General features: G+C 38.4%; 2 protein-coding genes across 2 annotated transcripts; one reads left to right on the forward strand and one right to left on the reverse strand.

Moving 5' to 3' along the window:
- The first annotated feature begins 397 nt into the window (after positions 1-397).
- LOC141340591 (uncharacterized) lies at positions 398-13,291 on the forward strand. Its single transcript, XM_073845626.1, has 7 exons — positions 398-1,776; positions 6,820-6,893; positions 6,992-7,226; positions 8,305-10,514; positions 10,705-10,914; positions 12,184-12,286; positions 12,372-13,291. Exons 1-6 carry the CDS (start codon positions 1,446-1,448, stop codon positions 12,283-12,285), a joined length of 3,162 nt encoding a protein of 1,053 aa, XP_073701727.1. The 5' UTR covers positions 398-1,445; the 3' UTR covers position 12,286; positions 12,372-13,291.
- An 81-nt stretch (positions 13,292-13,372) lies between these two features.
- On the reverse strand, positions 13,373-21,369 carry acp6 (acid phosphatase 6, lysophosphatidic). Its single transcript, XM_073845627.1, has 11 exons — positions 21,272-21,369; positions 20,433-20,601; positions 20,005-20,133; positions 18,825-18,955; positions 18,383-18,462; positions 18,195-18,282; positions 15,910-16,042; positions 15,724-15,824; positions 14,516-14,608; positions 14,107-14,272; positions 13,373-13,995 (listed from the first exon to the last, which is right to left on the reverse strand). The coding sequence occupies exons 2-11, from the start codon at positions 20,592-20,594 to the stop codon at positions 13,861-13,863; spliced, it is 1,218 nt and encodes a 405-aa protein (XP_073701728.1). The 5' UTR covers positions 20,595-20,601; positions 21,272-21,369; the 3' UTR covers positions 13,373-13,860.
- Between the last annotated feature and the right edge of the window lie 2,177 nt (positions 21,370-23,546).

A 23,546-nucleotide genomic window follows, 5' to 3' on the forward strand; every position in this document is an offset into this window, starting at 1 on the left:
AAATATACGAAAATGACAATAGGTTTGAAGAACCATGCATACATTGCACAGTGCATTAATAAATAATGACCTTAACTGTGACATAATCTATCGAGACATTAATCGCGCAGACAAACACGAAAATCTGTATACTCATATAAGGGGCCACAATAAAAACGAGTCGAAGCGAAACAATATTGTTGCACTGTTGTCCTTTTTCATATTGATAAACTTGACACTAAGTAAGGTAACGCTGACGTCAACAACCTATCTTCATGTAGGGAAAAAGTAGGGAAAACAGCCCGGTGAGTGACAGCTTCAAGAGCCAATAGCGTTGACGGTAGTCTCTGTACTTTAAAGATTCGACCAATAGGCTTTGAGGAAGGGAGGGGGTGAGGCAATTGGGCGTCGAGGCGAAGTTAGGTTGACGAATGGTAACCAACAGAGGACTACGAGTTAAAAATTGGATTATTTGATCATCTGACTGGCTTTAACGTTACGTGAACGGACGCGGGGCACGTTTAGGGGAACCCGCGGATGGTATTGTTGATTTTGGAGGCCGCCTTTTCGTCTGGATGTGTTTCGGGAAGACCCCCGCGTATCGCGCATAGGTAGCGCGACAGATTAGCTGCGGCGTGCTGAGACCGAGTTCAAGAAATCACAAGTTGCACACGCGAGAGGAAGACCCTTCCGCGCGATTGTTACCGCTGCCCTCCGAGAAATTTGGACTCTCGGATCTCCTATTATGACGTAGTTGGCGTTTCGTGACACATTGTTGACTCAAGTGCAGTTACATCTGATGAAAGAGGCCCTAAAGTACCTGACTGAATTATAATAATTTTATATTAACGGATGGCAGCCACTGCATTTTTGACAGAGTGAGAGGATTCAAGACATTTGTCACTCGGTTGATTTCTGTGTGACTGCGTGTAATTCGGTTTCCCTGGACAACAAGGCTTTTGAAAAACTTACCATCCATGTCTGCAGTTATTTTGTCATAATTTATTTGAATTATCATCAGTGGTCGGAATTGACTTATGGCTTTTAATAGTGGAAGTTGCACCTCTGTCTTGAATTCAGTGTCTCGTGGAGTTGTCTTTTACGTCTGATAGGATGTGATGAAAATGTCCGGAACATCTTAATCACCAAAGATGATGGACCTCATTGTAAAATACTTAAGCTACTAGTCCAATCCTTCTTCAGAACAGCGACTTGGATGTTAAGACTGTCGTATTTATTCATAATATTATTAATTAGGCTTGCTACTTAAATATCTTGCTGTGAATGTCCTTTAAATCTTCAACTGGTAGAAACCCTCACATCTCAGAGCATCTCTGATTGCAAAAACGTCTCAATGTCGGTGGATGAAGCTAAAGTTAAAAAGTTCTGCATTTTACACATAGGAGAAACGATTATAAGCAAGCTGCACTGAAAGTAGAGGTGTCTAGAAAGAAATCTGGTTTAAAATGGCAAGTGAATGCACCTACAGTGCTCAGTATGACACTGATGACACTTTTTGCACTACTAAACTCTCGGCGGACGAGCAGCAGCAGCGGGAACGCGCGGGGTTTGTGAACGGCGGCTGCGCGTCCGTAACGTCTTCTGCCTTCTTCGAGGTCATCGGCGGCTCTCTTTACCGCAGAAAGTTGGAGAAAGGTTTCGTCCAGTACCGGGAGGTGCTGGCTGAAGATAAGCGACTCCAATCCATAGCCACCTTCCACGAGAAAGGACCCGGCAAGTCGCACCACACCCTGGAGGACACATACAGACTGGTGGCAGAGCACTATTGGTGGGAAGGTTTGTCATTTTTCTCTTTCAGTATTATTAATATTATAGTTTTTACAAACGATACATGTTTAAGTGTATGTTTTGATTTAGTTTTGTGAATTTTAAATCAAATCATCATTATGAAATTGAATGTATGTTTAAATGTTTAGTTAATGATTAAACAGCCATACCATGTTAATATTTTAGTTTAATATAAGCATTTATGTATTCGAGATTTTCTGCCAGATATGCAACTTCTGGAGATGCAACAAAGTTTATGCAAATGAGCAATGCTACCACCAATGAGAGTGCAGACAGTGGTCTACACCTGACACACTTAAAATCCTGTGGTAGAGACCTTTAGCTACTTAAATGTTGTCAGTGTCAACGGGGCTTCAAGCTTAAAATTGTATGTGTTTCTAAATGGACAGTGTATAAACAGATAGGGGAATCTTCATTAGAGATGTTCCGATACCCTTTTTTCTTTCCCGATACCGATTCCGATACCTGGGCTCGGGGTATCGGCCGATACCGAGTACTAATCCGATACCTGGGTGTGTAATTGTATATACAGCTGTAGATAATACTAATAAATTATTTTATTGTGTGCTTCAGACTTATTCCTTAATAAAACAAATATACAGTGATATATACAGTGAACTAGAGTATTTTTATTATATGACATACATTTGACAGTAATATTTTTTCATATAGTTAGTATTACTAATCTGGTTTTCTGACGTACATCAGCCCTGTTTATAACAGAGAAGTTTGGCCAGAATTTGAAAGATTCTCACTAGATCTCGCAGCAACCTTATTCATTGTGCGGCATTTTCAAATGCTCCTCAATGCATCTCGCAGCAGTAACAGTGTTGCAAAATCAACGTTGGCTCCCGAATAAAGCTGATCGAGGTTTGTGCAAGTTTGTTTGCATTGCAGTCCAAGCTGATAAACGGTCAGCGCTGAGCAGCTCAAACGTGTCGTGTTAGTTTCACTTTCGTTTCGCGTGCCATTTTATGTTTCTCATCTGAGACATAAATGGCAGAGCTTATGAGTTGAACAACGCGGTGGTCGCGCCAGTGTGACCGCTCACGAAAATTAGTTACACTGGCAGAAAAATTGGTCACAGTCTGGAGCCCTTTAATATTACCGCAAGTGTCCCGCGCGCTTCAGTACAAGGAGTAAACAAACCACGCCTGTACAATTCATTAACACAGAACCACGCATTAATTCATATTTAAACAGTCGGTTTTTGGCTTAATATTAGTCCATATCACGATTTGATTTAAGTGTAATGAACTACCTTTGATTAATGCATCAAACTTTGACAAATTCCGTGACGTTCCGCGTTAAACTGTAAGTTCCATTTTGACTGGATTCCGCGATTCCGTCCGTGTTTTCCGCATCGCAGAAATCATAAAGCCCTACATATGAGACATGCCGCCGTTTTAGCGGACAAACTGCTAGCACATTTGTATTTCTTCTTCGCTGCTCTAAACAGTGGTTGCTTGTGGCAACACTGTTTGCATTCTGAGCCGCGAAGAAGAACTGGCTTCTGATTTGCTAGCGGGAATAACATATCTTAAGAAAATGGTATCGGATCGGTACGTGGGTTCAAGTACTCGCCGATTCCGATGCTAGATTTTTTTTGTGGTATCGGCGGCATTTCCGATACTAGTATCGGAATCGGAACAACCCTAATCTTCATAGCCATTGCTTACTAAAATTGTAGTAAACTTGGAAGTTTTATTGAATTGCCACAAGGATGGGATACAGTTTTACATGCGAGTAACAGGCACACGAAACAATGTATCAAGCACTCAGAAAGTCACATTGTTGAGAAAATGTTGCCTTCTCACACTTATCTCACAGAAAACAAGACATGCACTAATAGAAGGGTTTCACTCAAGTCACGGTTGGTCAGTTACCCAAAAGCGTGGCCATATTGGAGATACTCAGATGTAAACAACAGCATGGATTGCATGGTTTATGTACTACTGAATATGTTGTTCTGCTAATTTATGCTGTCTAAACCATGCAAAAACATGTGGAAGCTGCTAAATCATATAGAGAAGGACTTAGTAAGCAGGAAAGGGCACAATATTTTGACAAACTAAAGTTTGCTGGTGAAGATGCGTATGAGCAGTATTAATTAAAATATTAGCCAAATAGTTCACCTATCTGATTGGAAATGATAAGAATAAACACAAATGTGTTCTTGCCCTGGAAATCCTGGTTTAGTTTGGCCAACCACAATCGCCTTTTCCTCAGACAGTTTATTTGTTATAACTGTTGGCAGAAATGTTTTTCTTGGTCCGTCCGATTAGTACACCCCAAAACATGACAATAATGGACTTTTCTCAGCAGCAATAATCAGCAAAATATGCAAGTTTTGTTCGATTCAGTGGCATTGTTTACATTCAGAGCTGCCAATATGGCCGATTGATGACGCGTCGTGAAAACACTGTTGCCTTCACAGAACATCTGATTTAAGGGGTTGAGGTGCATCAGAGTTGGCTTGTTTTAGGATGAGTGTCATGCTGCATTGCTTCCTTATGGAAGATTTTACGGTGGCACAAATATCTCTCAGGGCCACCTTATCTTGGGAATTTTTATGATGTTTATAATACCTAAACTGCTTTTGGAATGTCAAATATACATTTATTTATGCTTGGTATTAGACAGCAGCTTTGTGATTAAGCATCTGGGCTGGTAACTGAACGGTTGTTGGTTTGATTAGAACATGGGGTGATTGATCATTTAAGACACTTAACCTCGGGTTATTCCAGGAGCACTGAACCTGTTATTTGTGTACTAAAAGCTTTGGCTAAATGCCTACTTAGTGAATTACATCATTGAGGACATCATTGATGTAGAAGTAAATACACTGGCCAAAATAATCATCAGAACTGCCTAATGGTTCAGATCATTGTTTGAGCTCTTGTGTCACTTATGTCACAGTTTGGTCAGTTATACAGATGTGGAGGCCATATTAGAGATACTGGGATGTAAACAACAGCATTGATTGCACAGTAAATGTACTACTGAAAATGTGATTCTGCTAATTTATGCTGTCTAAACCATTGAAATGTGTGGAAGCTGCTAAATCATATAGAGAAGGACTTCGTAAGCAGAAGAGGGCACAATATCTTGGCAAACTAAAGTTAACAGGTGATAAAGATACTACAAGCAGTATTAATTAAGATATTAGCTTAATATTTCACCTACCTGACCAGAAATTATACGATTCTTGCCCAGGAAATCCTGGTTCAGTTTGGCCAACCACAAACACCTTCTGCTTTTTTCCCATCTGACCGATTAGTACAGCCCAAAACATCACAATTTTTGTCCATTTTCAGAAGCAATAATCAGATAAATTTGTGAGTTCCATTCAATTCAGTGGCATTGTTTATGTTCAGTGCCACCAATATATCCTATTGATGATGTGTTGTAAAAACAGTCGATAGCCAAATGCCATCTAAATTTGTAGACTGCTGACAGTAATGATTCTTGACCATTATTTATTTAGCTTAATGTACAGTACAATTATTTCAGTGACTGTCCCTCTGGAATAATCTAAGGTTAAGTGTTTTGTGATCTGTCACCTGACCAGTCATAAGTTCATGAATGATCCCTTCTGGGGTTCATTAATTTAGATCTTTAACCTCAAAGCTACACCACTCCTCTGAGAACAGTTTGCAGGATAGCACATCCATTGCTTCACTCTCTCATTGGTAAATCAGGACTTGTTTTGGTGGGAGTAATACGAGCTTTTGGTGTGCCGTCATGTTTTCCCTGAATTGCATTATGAAAGATTTCCCAGTACATCTTATTGGGGTATTTTGTCTGTGCCACAAAAAAGCTTAGTTTGCTCAGTGAAATTGTTACAAACTAAAAGAACAAGTACTTCTAATAAGGATAATATTACGCAGTCTAAATCCAGATCAAGTTTGTATACTGGTTTGGCAAATAAGATTTTTAAGTAACATCAGTTTTCAATCCATTCATTCTACTTTGTTTATTTGTCATTTTCTTCTGTTCCCTTGGAAAGCAAAATGCTGCATTAAGCATGTTTCATTTGGACTCATTTTGACGCGTCGTCAATCGGCCATATTGATGGCATTGAACGTAAAAAATTGCACTGAACTGAACGTACTCGCATATTTTGCTGATTATTGCTGCTGAAAATGATCAATTATTGTCATGTTTTGGTCTATACTAATGGGTTCAGACCGGGAAAACATTTGGAGTACTATAGGCTGCCAAAGGTTATAACAAATCAAGGAGAAGAGTGCAAAAAACTGTCTGAGGAACAAAAGGCATTCGGTTGGCCAAACTGAATCAGGATTTCAGGGCAAAAATCTTGACAGCATTTGTGTTTGTTCTTATCATTTCTGGTCAAGTAGCTAAAATATTAGGCTAATATCTTAATACTGATTGTACGTATCTTTACCAACTATTAACTTTAGTTTGTCAAAATATTGGGCCCTTTCCTGTTTACTAAGTCCTTTTCTATATGATTTAGTAGCTTCCACATGTTTTTTTCCTGTGGTTTAGACAGCATAAAATAGCAGAACAACATATTTAATAGTACATTAACCATGCATTCCATGTTGCTTACATTGGAGTATCTCCAATATGGCCACGCTTCCGGGTAACTGACCAAACTGACAAGTAAGTGCAAACCCTCTATAAAATTAGGCAAAAATGTGTTTACCACACTTAACCTCTTTTTCCATTGGCAAGTTTCTCATTCATCTGGAGTGTTGACTAGTGCTGTACTAAGAGATGAGCATGACAGAGCTCTCTGTTCAAAATTGTGCTCTTATTTTCATTGCCAAACAAAAAATTCACCTGCTCCGAAATGTGATTCCTGCGTCAGCTGCATTGTTTGCATAGATGTCATCTGTAATGCGAAAGCGAAAGAAAATGGGTGATGCCCACACAGAAGTTACACACAGAACTGATCTACTTGTGGAATTAGGAGTGGTCTGAAAGCACTGACTTTCATTTTTGCATAGACGCATGGACAAATCCTTTTCTGTAATAATTGTGTTCTGTTCTTCCTTTTAGGAATGTATTTTCATGTCAGAGACTATGTCTTTGGCTGTGAGGATTGTCAACGCAGTCAGTCTGAGAGATCAGCGGTAAGACTGGCTTTTCAAATGTATTTATCCACAGCTGAGTCAGGGTTGCGTGTTTGCTGTGAAATTATCTCTGACTTTTACTTTGTCTCTGTCTCCAGTGTTCCAATGTGGGGCTTATCTCCAGGATTGTGGAATCACATAGTCATCAAGTCTTGAGTAAGCTCAATAGCCAACGAGAAGCAGGGCTCTTCTGTGATATCACACTGAAAACTGGAGGTGGCCAGTCTTTCGTTGCCCACAAAGCAGTCCTTGCTGCAGTGAGCGAGTACTTCCAGGAGTTATTTACTGAAATGGACTCAGCCACTGATCCCCAGTCACACGTTGACCTCACAGGTATACATTCAAGATAAACCAGTTTTAAAATCAGTGTTTGTTCACACTTGTAAATTTAAAAAAGACTGTTGAAACTGTTGAGCATATTTTATTTATTAAGGTAATCTTCTCTAATGACGCTTTTGGTTTGTTAACATTTTTTTTTTTTCCACTGCTATGGGAAACCTAGAATATTAAGGAATGTTAAAATTGTGAAACTGAAGTCATAAAGAATACATTTTAAAGGGATTATTAGAAATTAAAATTACACCATTATTTACTCACCCTCAAAGCAACCTAGGTGTATATGACTTTCTTCTTTCAGATGAATACAATCAGAGGTATATTAAAAATGTTGTGTAAGCTCCAGTGAGAAAATGTTAACGAGAACCAAGGTTTGTTTACAGGAGCAAAGGAAGCAAAGTTACCTTTGTTTAGCAAAGGAAAACTAGTGTCCTCTTACCTTATATCGATATTTTTCTTCACAAATCCTAGTTTTGTACTTTGTGTAATTTGTAATTGTAATTTTTAATTTGTGACCAGTGTTTTGTTTTGCTCTCTGCTCTGCGCTTCCGTGTTTCTCACTTAAGCTTACACTATGTCTACATTCTATGCACAAACAGTCGTGCATATAACAGTTAGCTGAAGCTAGAGATTATGGATTCTAAAGTGGGAAAGATTTATATTTCTCTTACAAAATCTCAACGATTCACTTCAGGAGGCCTTTATTCAACCCCTGGAGCCATGTTGGACCCTTTTTTTGATGGATGAACTTTTGCACTTTGTTATACCTATTTTGGGCTACTGAAAAATAACACTCACTGCCATTATAAAGCTTAGAAGAATCAGGGCATTTTAATTTAACTGTTATTGTATTCATCAAGAAGAAAGTCATATACACCTAGAATGCTTTGAGGGTGAATAATTAATGGGATAATTTAAATTTTTAGATGCATTATTCCTTTAAGACTGAACCTGCCACATTTGTGTTCCAGCAGATCCTCAACCTTTAGACAGTCATTATCCTATGACGGCACATTTATATCTTGTATTTTATCCGTCACGGGATTAATCAGTTGTAATTTATGGTTTCTCATAGGTTTCAGTGAGCAGAGCTTGCTTGCTTTACTAGAGTTCTCCTACACTTCCACCCTCAATCTGAATCTGGACATCTTGACGGAGGTTTGTGCCATGGCCCGCCATCTACGCATGTGGCCTGCCCTTGAGGCTATCAAAAGGGAACGAGAGACTTGTCAGTTACGTTCCAGATCGCACAGTTCTCCTGGAGAACCACATAATTCATTGCCTGGACCTTTCAGAAGAGACCACTTCTCAACTTCAGGAGGGAAAGTGGGAGTCAAGAGGAAAAGGGAAGATGAAGAAGAAGGCTTTGGGTCTTCCTGGAACATTCAAGCACAGCACAGAGAGCACATAGTTGATAAGCTCACAGATGAGTCTGAAACAGAAACCTATAACCCTCAGTTGCAATGCCAAGTCCCCTCCAGTTTTCAGGTGGAGGGAAATGGCTTTCCATGCAGCCCAAATCGCAGAATGAAGCTCATGGACTTCAAATCTCCATCCTGCAAGAAAAAATCAACCTCCCGCCCTGCATCTTCAATCATCTCAACATCTCCTTGCACCTCTACTCGTTCTTCCTCTCCATCCCGCCGTCTGCTTCGATCCTCTCCTGGCGCTGCACTTGCTTTGCGCAGACTTCTGCCCAAAATTGACCTTTCCACCAAGAGAAAGAGGAAGTCCCCTTCCTACCGGTCATACAAGTCCCAGTGTGAATTCTCAGCGACTCCGTCCCAATCTCAGGCAAATTCTTTGACCCATGTTACCTCAGTAAAGGTAAAGGACGAAGATGTGGAGAAGGACCTATGTAACACAGTCCCTCAGGATGAGGTGCACAGCCCACGTGCTCAGGAGAAATACCGTCTTCTTAGCTTCCTTGGCTTGCAGAGGAAATCCCTGGTGCCTGGTCCAGAAGAACTCTCTGGGTGGGGGCAGAAAAAACGACTTCGGAAATTAAAAGTCAGTGATTATTCACTCACAGCCCGACGTAAACCTCGTGCCCAGGGTGTCCCTTTGACTTTCGGAAGCAGTTTAGGAGTGCTTGCCGCTGTTAATCCTACTCTATCCCTCTGCGACATGAGCAGAATGGACTTGCTGAACAGACCAGTGAAAGGAGAAACTTGGAACCAAGAAAGGTCCAAAAGGAAAAGGCATGATTCTGCAGAGCAATCTGTGCAGCCAATTGCAAGAGCGACTCGTAGCAGGTCTTTGTTGCAGACAGACTCCAACACAACAGATCGACCGCTCAGACGCCACCACAGAAATCAAGATAAAGCACCTTCCCACCCTACACGAAGAGGTAGAGTATCAGCACACGATGCCTCTTCCCCTTCAAAAAGCACTTTGCTCAGGATAAAACAGGAATCTTCGGACAGTGCCATCCTGCAACCTATTCATCGCCGCAATACTGCCTACAACCCCCAGGGTTCTCCTCCTAAAGCAACAGGACGTAGGGGTCGCCCACCAGCAGATCGCACAGTAAGGGTAGCCACGACAAAGTTGCAGCACACAAAGCGGCACCAACCTGGGCGCCCCCCATTAGACAAACCTAAGAGCTCAAAACAAATGGAAAGCAAAACAAAATGCAACCATGCTACAGGAATTCCGCAAGCAAAGCACAGCAGAACTGAAAGAGGAACACAGGTAAAGGAGAACAGAAAGATTAAGGAACGCGGCAACAAAAAAGAAAGTCCTGAAATGCAGTATGCCATCGTAAACTGGGATACTTCCAACCATCAGCAACTTCACAGCCATCCTCTTTATAAAACAATAAAGGAAGAGCCAGCTGACCCCTTGCCCCTAATCCCAACCAGTGACACCTCAGACCTAGGCAAGCGTCAGAGCAAACCACCTGTCAAACTATTAGATCAAGGCTTCCTTTTCGGCTTCTGTCGGCCACCGAGTGGCATTAAACGGGAAGATGAGAGCGTAGACATCTACCTAACTCGATCAGTCTCTAATAGGAGTAGTTCCCATTGCGATTCATCACCTGACATAGAGAGAAGAGATCGGGTGAGAGCCAGGATTATGCCAGACCGGACAGGCCTGAATGGTCCTCACTGGGCCGGACTTGGCAATAGGCACTCGCCCTTTTCCCAAAGGACTGCTATTAGAGTGAAGAGCGAGAGGGATGAAACAAGAGTTTCCAAAGGGTCACGGGTCCCAAGGGTTTCTAGACACCCCCAGGTCAGCAAGAGGAGTTGTAAAGTCAAGAAAGAACCTACAAAGACAAAGGTGATATGTTTTGTCTCATGCTAGCAGATGGTCATGTTTATTCTTATGACAACGGCATGTTACGTAACTGTTTTGTAAACTGTTATGCAGTCAGGTTTAGGGAAGTAGTACTCAAATGTCAATCGTTGGAAAGAACGATACTAAATTTAAACATAAAATGACACTTGAACATGTTTTTTTTTCTTGGTAGAATGTAAATAAGCTGCTTCCTCTGAGCAGTCGCCGTTCCGTCCTACTGGAATCCATCCGACGGGCACGTCTAAAACAGCAGAAGGGTCCTCACAGTCAGGCCTCCAGTGGGCCACATGCTTGTCTGCAGTGCAGAGCCTCCTATAGGGACTGTGATGCTCTTATTATGCACCGGATCAGGCACATCGAAGGCAAACACTGGCCCTGCCCGGTATGTATCATCATCACGCCTCCTGAGGTCCTAAAGGAACTCCCTTCCAAACAATGTGCTTGTCTACTGAAAAAAGCCTGTTGTCCTTATTGTAAAAAAAGTAGCATCAAAGCTGCAACTTTGCAGAATTTCTCAATCCCATTTCTCCTTGCTCACTCCATCATATCACTATACTCTCTGCTGTATTAAAGTGACAAAAAAAGCACTACAGTAAGTTTTTATTTCGCACAAGGAGTTTGTACTTGTAAGATATTTCACATAAAAGATGTTCGCATATAATCCACAAGAGAAAATAGTAGCTGAATTAATAAAAATGACCCCATTCAAAAATTTACATACACTTGATTCTTAGTACTGTGTTACCTGAATGATCCACAGCTGTTTTTTTTTTTTTTTTAGTGATAGTTCATGAGTCATTTAACTCATTAAACTGCCTGCTGTTCTTCAGGAAAATCCTTCAGGTCCAACAAATTTATTTGTTTTTCAGCATTTTTGTGTATTTGAACCCTTTCCAGCAATGACTGTATGATTTTGAGATCCATCTTTTCACTCAGAGGACAACTGAGGGACTCATATGCGACTATTGCAGAAGGTTCAAATACTCACTGATGCTCCAGGAGGAAAAAAGATGCATTAAGAGCCAGGGGTGTCAACTTTTGAACAAAATGAGGATTTTTTTTCTTATTTTGCCTAAATATCATATTTTTTTCATTTAGTATTGCCTTTCAGAAGCTACAGAAGATACATATGTTTCCCAGAAGACAAAATAAGTAAAATTTACCCTCATCTTCAAAAAGTAGGGTAAATGTAACTTAATGCATCGTGTTTCTTTCTGAAGCATCAGTGAGTTTTTGAACCTTCTGTAATAGTTGCATAGGAGTCCCTCAGTTGTTCTTAGTGTCAAACGATGGATCTCAAAATCATTGTTGGAAAGGGTTTAAATACACAAACATGCTGAAAAACCAAAACATTTGTGAGACCTGAAGAACAGCAGGCAGTTTACCTGTTGAACAAATATCACTAAACAAACAAACAGCTGTGGATCATTCAGCTATCAACACTGTATTTAGAATTGTAAAAAAGTGTATGTACTCTTTTGAACAGGGTCATTTTTTTTTCTTGTGGACTATATGTAAATTACTAAATACTAAATAACATGCACTCCTATTTTGATCAAATAATTAACATTTTGCAGATTCTGCAAGGTGTTTGTAAACTTTTGACCTCAACTGTGTATATCTGGTTTTCATATTTAATTCTCTCTTGCAGTTGTGCAGCAAAACGTTCTTCAGACAGCGAAATGTGAGGAACCACATAAGGACACACAATCCCAAGATGTACAAATGCCGCCAGTGCATTGCTGCTCAGTAAGGTCAGTCTGTAATCCACAGACGTCTTAATATTTCCGTTGGTTTTTGAGTATTCATGGGAATTTCAATTTGCCTTTTTAATTTTAGGTAAAAAGCCACAGGATTTAAATGAAGAGGAGCAAAGCTTTTTCTTTAAATATTAACCCTGTAAATACCAAGGATCTGTGATATGTATGACAATGAGGTTCAATTTATTATTGTAAATAACGTTATGATGGTTTAAATGGTCTTTTTCCTCACGATAATTGTTGTTGTTATTTAAGTAACTAAGCTGAAGTTGCTTTGCAATTGATACAGATGTGTTGAACCAGAACTTGAACCCATGGTGTATTTCTCAGGGGGGCGGAGCCTGATGGTTTAAGGTGATATATGTATAATGAGAAATGTGTAGAATGCTTTAAATTTGTTACTACTAATGTAATTACTACAGTTGTTATTACTATTGTTATTATGATTATTTTTTTATAAATGGCATAATCTTGAGTGCACTTAATGTTCGCTTTGTTTTGAAACCTAAGAGAGATGCGATGGACTGGGATGTACTTGAATGAGTGTTGGAGTGGCGCCGGCGGACTGCTCTTAAACGTGTGGTTGTCTGGCAATGTTTTAGAAAACTCTTACAGAAATTAGTCAGGAATTTTAAAATGAAGGTTCGTTAATGGGGTTAGAGTTGTGTAAAAATCACAAAATGGTTAACCTGCATTGGTTGAATACCGTTATTTTGGTATTATTTTGTGAAAACGTTCGACTACAGCTTTTCAAAACGAGACAGTGACTTTCAAATAAGGGAATCCCAAAATGTCTAATGTGATTTTTTTTTTCCCCTTTCCCCTCCTCCTTTGATAATTCCTTGTTTGACTTTTTATGCATATCCTTCTTTAACATAAAAATGCAATGGACTTATATGAAGAACTTTTAAATGTTGAGGTGTTTTGTCTGAAAACACAAGTTTAAAAATGTAGAACGACCAAATAGCCATATAAATAAATTTTGCATTTTAAAATTTATATTTTGCTTCATGTCTATCTGTGTACTGTGGTATTTTGGCTTAGTCAATGCACAAAGTAAAAAATAAACTATAAAACACATTTAAAACACTTCAGATATTTTTATTTGTATCATAATCAGTAGTGAATATGAAAATGTTCACCATTTCTGCTTGCATATTACATTTAACAGCACTTAAACATCAAATATTAAAATTATGTGAGGTTTCGGCAAAATCCCGTAGCACTTTCAGAAATGACTGATACTCTGCAATAAAGGCACCTAATGAAAATATCGCACACTAATTCCCATTTGAATAGTTACACAAATTCACACACACACACACATTATCAATGTTTTGGCTGTGAATTGTATACTTGCTTAATAGTATAACATTCTGTAAAATAAACATGGCAAAATGTTTATCTGCAGTGTCAAGTCATGACCCGGTTTCATTAAACAACAGGAAAGGACTTGACCATTTAAACATAAGACTTCTAATATTGCTCTTTCGTTAATATGAACACGAATCCATGTAGGAGACCTATCTGTGCGTTTTCTGTTGCAAAAGTTGAGAGCTAGTAAGAGGTCAGAGTTTGGAATGGTCATCAACACTGTCACAGAGGGCATAGTAGCGTTCATCAGGTAGAGAGTAAACAGCCAATGCTTTCTTAAACTCATGCAGAGGGCAGTAGACGTCACTGCAGCCTGGGATCTTTTGGTCCTGTGGGTACAAACAACAGCTTTAAATGTGGACAGACATAACAAAAACATTGTTCCATTGTGTAAGCCTCAAAACTTCTTTTTTCTTCTAAATGGTCTGTGTGTGTGTTACCTGGCCAATGTAGGACACTTTAACATAGTGCTGGTTAGTTTGACGATGCTGGTATAGCTCCAGTGTAATGTCAGCTGCATACGGTGGCCATTTCATGTCAAAAATCCCCATAGCCATGAGACATGGCATCAGTGTGGTATCATGCACAGAGTACAGGAACAACTTCCTATACCAATAAACACACAAACAGAAACTCACCAGATTGGACATTTACACACATGAACTCTTGAGTCTGACCACTGTGGGGCAGCACATCTCAAGTTTTGCAAATCTCGAAATAGCAGGCAGAGAGAAGGTACACAATGGTCTTAAATTATTTGGATTGCACAAGCACATCTTTAACCAAAACATTAAAAAAAAGTTAGGCTTTAAATGATAAAGCAATAGATATGTTGTTCAAAAAAGCCACCTGTCTGGTTTAGAGGTTGTGCCTTGAATTTTGTCCTCTATGTTGGTTAAGAGTGTGTTGAAAAGTGGACCCACACATAGTTGTAAATGCTGCCTGAGAACAAACAAAAAGGATGTAAACAATTACAGAGGCCTGAAACCATAAGCAATAGGGCTGGGTAACAAATATCCATTTCTCGATTGATTTTTATGAAATAGAAATCAATTAGTCTAGCCTGTTTTCAGTTAATGAATTGAACATTTTAACGCACATATCCCATCCAGATGCCAGATCTATTGAGATTTTTTTTTCCTTGAGAAAATTTGCCATGTACTGTACATGATATATATCCAAAATAAAGGAATAGTTCACCCAAAAATGAAAATATGATGTTTATCTGCTTGCCTCCAGCGCATCCAAGATGTAGGTGATTTTGTTTCTTCAGTAGAACACAAATGAAGATTTTTAACTCAAACTGTTGCAGTCTGTCATCATATAATGGCTGTCAATGAGATCCATGGCTTTGAGAGTCAAAAAAACATACACAGACAAAACCAAACAAAACCCTATGGCTTGTGATGATCCATTGAGGTCTTAACACTCAAAACAATCGGTCTGTGCAAGAAACTGAACAGTATTTATATCATTTTTACCTCTAATCCACCGCAAAGAGTGTTAACTTTTCACCGACTCCCAACTTTTGAGCCTGATCGACTGAAGTTATGGTTGCTTGCTCTTCGTCATGCGCCGGCTGTTGTGAACGCGCTCAGGACAGTTGGAAATTGTGGTGGATCAGAGGGAAAAAATTATACAAATACTGTTCAGTTTCCTGTATAGACTGATTTTGTGTGTTAAGACCTCAATTGATCATCACAAGCCAAAGGGTTTAATTTGGTTTTGTCTGTGTTTGTTTTTTTTTACTCTCAAAGCTGAGGATCCCATTGACTGCCATTATATGACTGACAGACTGCAACAGTTTGAGTTAAAAACCTTTGTTTGTGTTCTGCTGAAGAACCAAAGTCACCTACATCTTGGATGCCCTGGGGGATAAACATCAAATTTTCATTTTTGGGTGAACTATCCCTTAATCGATAATGAATCGAAATCAGAATTGAAGCACAAGCTCATCGTAAATCGAATCGTGAAATTTGTATCAAAATTCAATCATAGTAAGCAACTTTGTATATTGTCTTCTTAAGACTCTAGAGCAGGAATGATTGGCTCCTCACCTCCTACTGGGCTCATAGATGTGACAGATCATATCTACTGCTCTCTGCTCCACGAGACTCCTCCAGTTCTCCAGAGCTTTAGGAAGCGGTAGGCCGTGGGTCTAGGATCAATAATATAACAGTAGTGTATTTGACAAACAAGGCCAGCTCAGATGTATCCGTATCTGAATGTATCAGGCACTTTACCTCTCTGGCCACCATGTCATCTCTAATGAGGATGAAGTCGAGATGTTGATGAGGATCGACCCCCAAGGCTTTCTGGATGATCTGCAGGTCTGCAGCAATGTCAGGAAGCGTGGATGATCCTACCCATCGATGGCTACATTTGATGGACAAAAGTCGAACACAATCATAAGCCATTTTTAGGCATTTACAGTACACTTATGCATTATGTTTTAATATAAAATATTATATATACAGTGGTGCTTGAAACTAGTTTTTTTGTTTAGTGATAGTTGTTCCTTTTTTGTCCTGAACAATTAAACTGACTGCTGTTCCTCAGAAAAATCCTTCAGGTCCCACGTTCTTGGGTTTTTCAGCATTTTTGTGAATTTGAACCCTTTCCAACAATGACTGAATGATTTTGAGATCCATCTTCTCACACTGAGGACAAATAAGGGATTCATATGCAAATGCTCAAAGGTTCAAATGCCATTGATGCTCCAGAAGGAAAAATGATTCATTAAGAGCCAAGAGTGTAAACTTTTAAACAGAATGAAGATGTGTATTTTTCTTATTTTGCCTAAATATATATATATATTTTTTTTTTAGCTACAGAAGATACTTACATGTTTCCCAGAAGACAAAACAAATTAAATTCACCCTGGTCTTCAAATCTTCAGTCACTGTTGGAAAAGGGGTTTAAATTCACAAAAATGCTGAAAAACCAAATAATTTTTGGGAACTGAATGACTTTTCTGAAGAACAGCAGGCAGTTTAACAAACAAGATATTCATAAACAACTATTACTAAACAAAAAAAGAAAAGAAAAAAAAAAACTGTGGATCATTTAGGCAACAACACAGTATTAAGAATCAAGTGTATGTAAACTAAAGTCCTGAAACCAATCCAACAAATAAAACAAGAATATGTACTTTATTTATTGAGATAAATTGATCCAGTTACATATCTGTGAGTGTCAAAACTTAGTATGTGAATCTTTGCTTTCAGTATCTGGTGTGTATCCCCTAAACATTTATTGTAACTGCTAATCAATCCTGCACAACGACTTGATGATATTTTAGCCCATTCCTCAGTACAGAATGCTTCAACTCGGTGATTTTGGTGGGTTTCCTCCTATGGACTGCTTGCTTCAGGTCCTTCCATGACATTTCAATTGGATTAAGGTCTGGACATTGACTTGGCCATTCCAAAACATTAACTTTGTTCTTCTTTAACCATTCTGTGGTAGAATGGTTTGTGTGTGTGGGATCACTCTCTTGCATGACCCACTTTTTCTTGAGATTAAGGTATTGGACAGATGTCCTTACATTTTCCTTTCAAATTTGCTGGTGTAATTCAGAATTCTAGATGCAGCAAAGCAGGCCCAAACCATGATACAACCACCACCATGTTTCATAGATGGGATAAGGTTCTCATGCTGGAATGCAGTGTTTTCCTTTCTCTAAACACATCGCTTCTCATTTACACCAAAAAATTCTATTTTGGTCTCATCCATCCACAAAACATTTCTCCAATAGTCCTCTGGTTTGTCCACATTATCTTTAGCAAGCTGCAGTCAGGCAGCAATGTTACTTTTGGAGAGCAGTGGCTTTCTCTTTGCAACTCTGCCATGCACACCATGGTTGTTCATTGTTCCTCTGATAGAGGACTCATGAACATTAACATTAGCCAATGTGAAAAAGGCCTTTAGCTACTTAGATGCTTCCCTGGGGTCGTTTGCAACCTCAAAGACTATTACACGCCTTGCTTTTAGAGTGTTTTGTTGGTGGACAACTCCTGGGGAGGGTAACATTGGTCTTGAACTTCCTCTATTTGTACACAATCTGACCATGGATGTGTGGAGTCCAAACTCTTTAGAGATGGTTTTGTAACATATAAGACTTTGATAGATCCATGTTCTTTAAATAAAACAGGGCACCTCTGGACTCTAATTTCACCTTCAAATGATCTGCTAATTCTAGAGGTTCACATACTTTTGCCACTAACAGATATGCAATATTGGATCCTTTTCCAGAATAAATAAATGAAAAAAAAAAATATTTTTATGTAATTTCCTTGATTATGCAGAAATATAGAACATTCTAAAAGGTTTACAGACTTTTAAGCAACACTGTATTTTTAAAATCTCCTTCCAATCCTTGAATTTGAATAACTTCTTAAACTACTTCTAATAGTATCTTCCAATTAACTTTTCACTGTAAGCTACAGTTATTTATGAATGGTTCTCTATAAATGTTTGTTACCTTCATTTTGATCATAGTAGCAGGTTTTATTATCAAAGGTTTTACCCAATAAGCTGCTGGAGAAGCTTGCATCCATGATAGTTGGGATAGAGGATTTCCTTTTCTGCCTTATCAGTGAGGATGGACACAACACCTTAAAGTGGGAGAAAATCAAACACAGAAAGGCAAACACAGAGTCTCATCCATTACTCAACCAAACCACACAAAGAAGCGTAGCTGAGCTGCCACCTTACCTGTTTGCTCCTGTTGGAACAGTCCAGCCACCAAACACTTAGCTGACTCAATGGTGCGGACAATGTTTGTAGAGCGAATGCTGTAAATCAACAGCAGATATTACATCTTACTCATTTAGTTTAATGACCCAATTCAGATCCATTAACACATTCATGTAAATTATGATAATTATGATATTAAGGTCTAATTAGTTCCATTAAAGGGATGGTTCACCCAAAAAAATAAAGTTATGTCATTATTTACTCACTGTCATTTCGTTCAAAACCGACAGGACTTTAATTAAATTTGGTAACCAAAACATAATTTGAATGGTTTTATCCAAGTCCTGAAGAGAAACAATTGCTTTATATAATAAATTCACTTTGTTTTTTGAAGAAGTCTTACCAGTTTGGTAAGTACAGTATTAATCTTCAATTGAATAGAATCATCAATTGCACTCACTAAACTTCTTTAGGGTTGAAAGAAGGTGTGAGGAAGGGCTCGTCCTGTATGTATTTCTTTCTTAACCTCACTCCAAGATCGTACAGCTGCTGCATGCCCACTGTGGTCAGCTGACCTGGATAAGTTCCACCCTATGGAAGCCGAAGTCATTATTTTTTTTAATATGACAGCCTGGCATAATTTTCATCTAAACACTATTAAGTATGCTAATATTTACATGATGTCTGGTATGAAACTGCCATTTACCATCAATCCATTTACCGCCATTCCAAACATGCACTCAAAACACTACACAAACATGCCTGAAAATGACACACTATGGCCAAACCCATGTGGACATCCAAATAGCATCTCATTCAGTGTGTGTTTATTGAGCATTTTTAAAGTTTTCAGGGATTTGCTTGCATTCAGACACAAAGCATGTTGTGGGTGATGGGGTTTAGCTGCAATCCCAAAGCGGTTCAATGGGGTTTGTTGCAGGTCAGTCAAGTTCTTCTACACTAGACTCAATAAAGCTTTTACTTTTGTGACCTTGCTTTGTGCACCGGGGTATTGTCATGCTGGAGCATTGCCAAAATGTTCCCAAAAAGGCGAACGCACACAAATGTCTAGAATGTGAACGTATTGAGTAGCATTAAAGGAATAGTTCACACAAAATGAAAACTGACACACTCTATGATGTAGATGAATTTGTTTTTTCATCTGAAAATTAGAAGAAATTTAGCATTACATCAACTCCTCACCAAAGAATCATATGAGGTGAATGGGTGCCGTCAGAATGAGAGTTCAAACATCACAATAATCAATTAACATTTTGTGAAGCAAACAGCTTCATGTTTGTAAGCAACAAATCCATAAGATGTTTTAAACTTCAAATTTCAGAAGTCATAAACGTTAACGGGATCTCGTCTGAATCAGGAGAGATATATGCACAGATCAAGTGCCATTTACAAGTAAAAGCAGTCTAAAACACTGCTATTCTAAACAAATATGTCAGTGGATTTGTTTTTTTTCCAGCTTTTTGGTTCATTCTGATGCCCCCCAACAACTACAGAGGATCCATTAGTGAATTAAATTCGCAAACTTTCTCAAAATCTGCTCTGATGACGAAACAAACTGTGTGTAAAAGACACTCTACATTGCACAATAATTTGGCAAAAATGCATAAACACAAACTCACTGTCAATTCTTTGGCTCTGTAGTTATCCTCCACAGGAGCTGGGGGTCTGGGTCCCCCCTGCAGGTCTGTAACCTTATAGTCTATTTCTGTGTGAGCAGGCGCTGCGAGTAGCTCAGGGACCCATTGTGCCTAGGGGTGCAGAAACCATGCGTCACACTGGATATAATTGGCATCAATGTGTAGACTATTACAGACCTATGACATTGCCACTGACTGACAAATAATTCATTTAAATGATTCATTTAAACGAGACATTCAAACAATTCAGAATAAATACTATTGCATTGCATGTGAATTCTTTAGATTGTTGTTTTTCTTCTACTATTTTTAAATCACAATTCTGATTATATATAAACTTTTTGTTTTTTTAAACCTTACTGTTTTTAAACCCACCCCCACAAAAAAAAGACTGAAGTGAGCCCTCTTACCTCCAAAACATCTGGTATAGATTTCAGCGGCGTTCTCGCTCCATGTCTGAATAAAACTTGAATTAATTTTAGCTCGTATGGAGAGGCTTCAGTTTTATTCTTTTGAGACCAGAATAGTGACCCGAGGGCCACTGAACCCATCAAACCCACACGTGCCCACATGATGCACCTGAACGAGACATATACATTTGACAAAATACATGAAAAAGGCAAACACAGAGTGTGTAATGCAAATGAAAAATATTTGGGAAGTTGACAAGTGTTGTGACAAGCTACTTCAGCTAGCACTATTTAATACAGCACTTCGCAAAGTATTTTCTAATTAATATGCATCCAGTTTTTATAACTGTATGGAATATTTGTCTTCTATGCATTTGTCACAACACAGGACCATTTAAAACTTAGTGAAGCCTACAAATTTCAAGCCACTTCTGACACATATCAGACATACATTTTAAACTCAAATGTTGATGTTGTTTTAAAAATGTGTCAGCTACAAATCATACATATCAATAAGTAATTGTTCTACTGCTTTACAGATCGTATTTGTACTTCATGACATTTTTAACAATGTATTACGTCGGATACATGATTTCTATACTGTTTACAATTCTAGTCTGTTTTTGTTAAATACATATCAAAACGTGTCAGTACATTTCCATAAGTAGAAACTCAAACACAACAACTTCTGTCTCATTCAGTAAAGCTGCTGCCTGTCATATCCGCAAGTTGCATCCACACGCTCTTTCAAATCGTCAAATATCATGCATTCGTTTGAATCTATTAAGTAAAGAAAAACAGAAAGGTGCTTAAAAAAGTTATTTTTAAATATGACCAACCTGAAAGCTTCAGACCCGGCAAGTTAATTCCTCTGCTTTTGAATTGCACTCATTCCTTTCAGTTTCAGCCAGGCAGTCTGGACATTACACCGGCTGACGGTGAAGTGTATTGTGGGATGTGTAGTTTCATAGTCTACCGTCTCATTTTGAGGTGTAGCGGAAACACCATGCTGTAAAACTTCATTTCCCGTAGACATACATGAGTAACACGTTTGCTGACGTAATGTTTCTATGTAGAACGCCAAATTACTAAATACGTCTGAGCAATGAACTTGTAATTATCAACGTTGTTAGTTTGCCTAACCTAATTTTACAAGGGGAAAAGTCAAGAGAAACAGCCGTGTTCTTTAATTAATATTAATAAAAAACAGTACCTACAAAGTATGTACCTACATACTTGCATTTTGATTCTTCTTTTGATAGCTCACAAACCACAGACTTAAAAGTAAAGTATTCCAATCACTAGATGCATAAAAACATAATGTACTGCTCCATAAAAAATATTGTGCATCAGTAAAATGTGAAATAAAGAGAAATTTAATTTAAAAACATTCGTAGTGCTGGTTTATTTAGGAATCTGCTACTGTAATGGATTGTGGATCTTCAGGGACCTTGTAGCAGACATGAAAGGAACCTCTGGGATTGGGGAGGCTGTGACTGTGGTGGCCTTGGTGCACTGGCATGACATGAATCTTTTTTGTTTTGAAATTTTGTAAGTTATCTGAGGCACTCAAATGCAAGGCCTTAGATAACTTCTGACTACTGGCCCCTCTTTCTGTCTCACTCTTGGTAGTATATTGTATTTTTATTATTTTCTTCTGCCCCCCTTTGATGTTTCAAATTTAATCTGCAAATACTGTAAGAAACAACTTATGAATAATGCATTTTGTAGTCAAGGTTACTGGGCCTGGAAAAATTATTTGATGTCAACGTCAAAATGCTTCAATCACTTCATTACATTTGTCAGGTGGGCATATTATGGGATGTTGATGTGGATGAAGATGAACTGAAAAGTGTAAATACATGATAAAAGGAAGTAGGAGGTCTTTTGATAATCTGTTGATTTGATTATCCAATCAGCTTTAAAAGCATTTGCCTAATGATAAATGAATATGTGTGATTTTACTGAATAAATACTCATTTTGTAGCTCTCTGATGTATATTTTGGTTGTAAGAAAGCACTGATTTATTTTTCTTTCTTTTTTGTAGTACATGTAGTTTTTGTGTGTAAAACATGTAATACATTTGTAGATAACATGTTATGTTGTAAATCACCCAATCATTATGACGTTTATCATAAATATAAATTATTTATAATACATTCTACACCTGTAAGTATTTTAAACATAGAAAGTTATTTACTAAAACCATTTACAATATTTTAACATCTCTAAACCCATACTAAGGCCTAAGTGGAGGGATGACATAAATATTTATAATAAAGAAAGTAGAAAACTATTTCCAATATATACAATATAACTATATACAATATTTAAACACCCCTAAACCTGTAATAAGGCCTAAGTAGAGAGATGGTAATATTTTAAATATAAAAAGTACAAAACTATTTACAGTATACAATATGTAAACATCCCTAAGTCAGCAATAAGGCCTAACTATAGGGTACAATAAATATTTTAAATATAAAAAGTATAAAACTATTTACAATGTATTCACCCTGCAGAGGCAAAATATCCTCCTTCTTTGGGACACACAGCACAGGTAATGCCCCAATCTTCTTTTGGCCACAGTGCACAGGCAATGTCCCTATCAGCTGCTAGAATCACTGCAGAGTCAATGTCTTCATCTACCTTGGGACAGACTCCCCAAGCATCATCTCCATCTATTTCGGGATGCGCTGCACAGGCAACATCCCTATCTGCTTTGAGACTCACAGCAGAGTTAATGTCCTCATCTGTTGTGAGACTCACAGTATAGTCAATGCCATTGTGTGCTGTGGAGTTCACCGTAGTGTCAAAGTTGGCATCTGCTGGCAAACACACTGGAGACTCAATGTTGTCACCTGCTGATGAACGCATGGTGTGTCGAGGACTTCAGGTTGGAGGACTTCTTGTACATTCCGAAAACTTAAAATACAGGTAATAACAAATATCATAAATAAAACACATATTTGCAGGTTTCTTAATTTAGGGGCAGTTTTACTTGGTATCTTAAAAATCTAACTTATTTACTACGTAAATCGATGTTTTATGATCTTAAAATACTGTTTGATTCGGCAATGAGACGTAAAAAGCTTTCCTAGATCAATTCGACC

Source organism: Garra rufa, chromosome 8 (genome assembly GCF_049309525.1).
Source record: "Garra rufa chromosome 8, GarRuf1.0, whole genome shotgun sequence".
Lineage (NCBI taxonomy): Eukaryota > Metazoa > Chordata > Actinopteri > Cypriniformes > Cyprinidae > Garra > Garra rufa.

Excerpts from the sequence above, each read along its gene's own strand:
- LOC141340591 (XM_073845626.1), top strand. The coding sequence starts at position 1,446 with ATGGCAAGTGAATGCACCTACAGTGCTCAGTATGACACTGATGACACT. Across the intron at positions 1,777-6,819 it reads AGAGCACTATTGGTGGGAAG|GAATGTATTTTCATGTCAGA; the intron begins GTTTGTCATTTT and ends TCTTCCTTTTAG. Across the intron at positions 6,894-6,991 it reads GTCAGTCTGAGAGATCAGCG|TGTTCCAATGTGGGGCTTAT; the intron begins GTAAGACTGGCT and ends CTCTGTCTCCAG.
- acp6 (XM_073845627.1), bottom strand. The coding sequence starts at position 20,594 with ATGTGGGCACGTGTGGGTTTGATGGGTTCAGTGGCCCTCGGGTCACTA. Across the intron at positions 18,956-20,004 it reads ACAGAGCCAAAGAATTGACA|GGTGGAACTTATCCAGGTCA; the intron begins GTGAGTTTGTGT and ends CGGCTTCCATAG. Across the intron at positions 18,283-18,382 it reads GTTCCAACAGGAGCAAACAG|GTGTTGTGTCCATCCTCACT; the intron begins GTAAGGTGGCAG and ends TCCCACTTTAAG.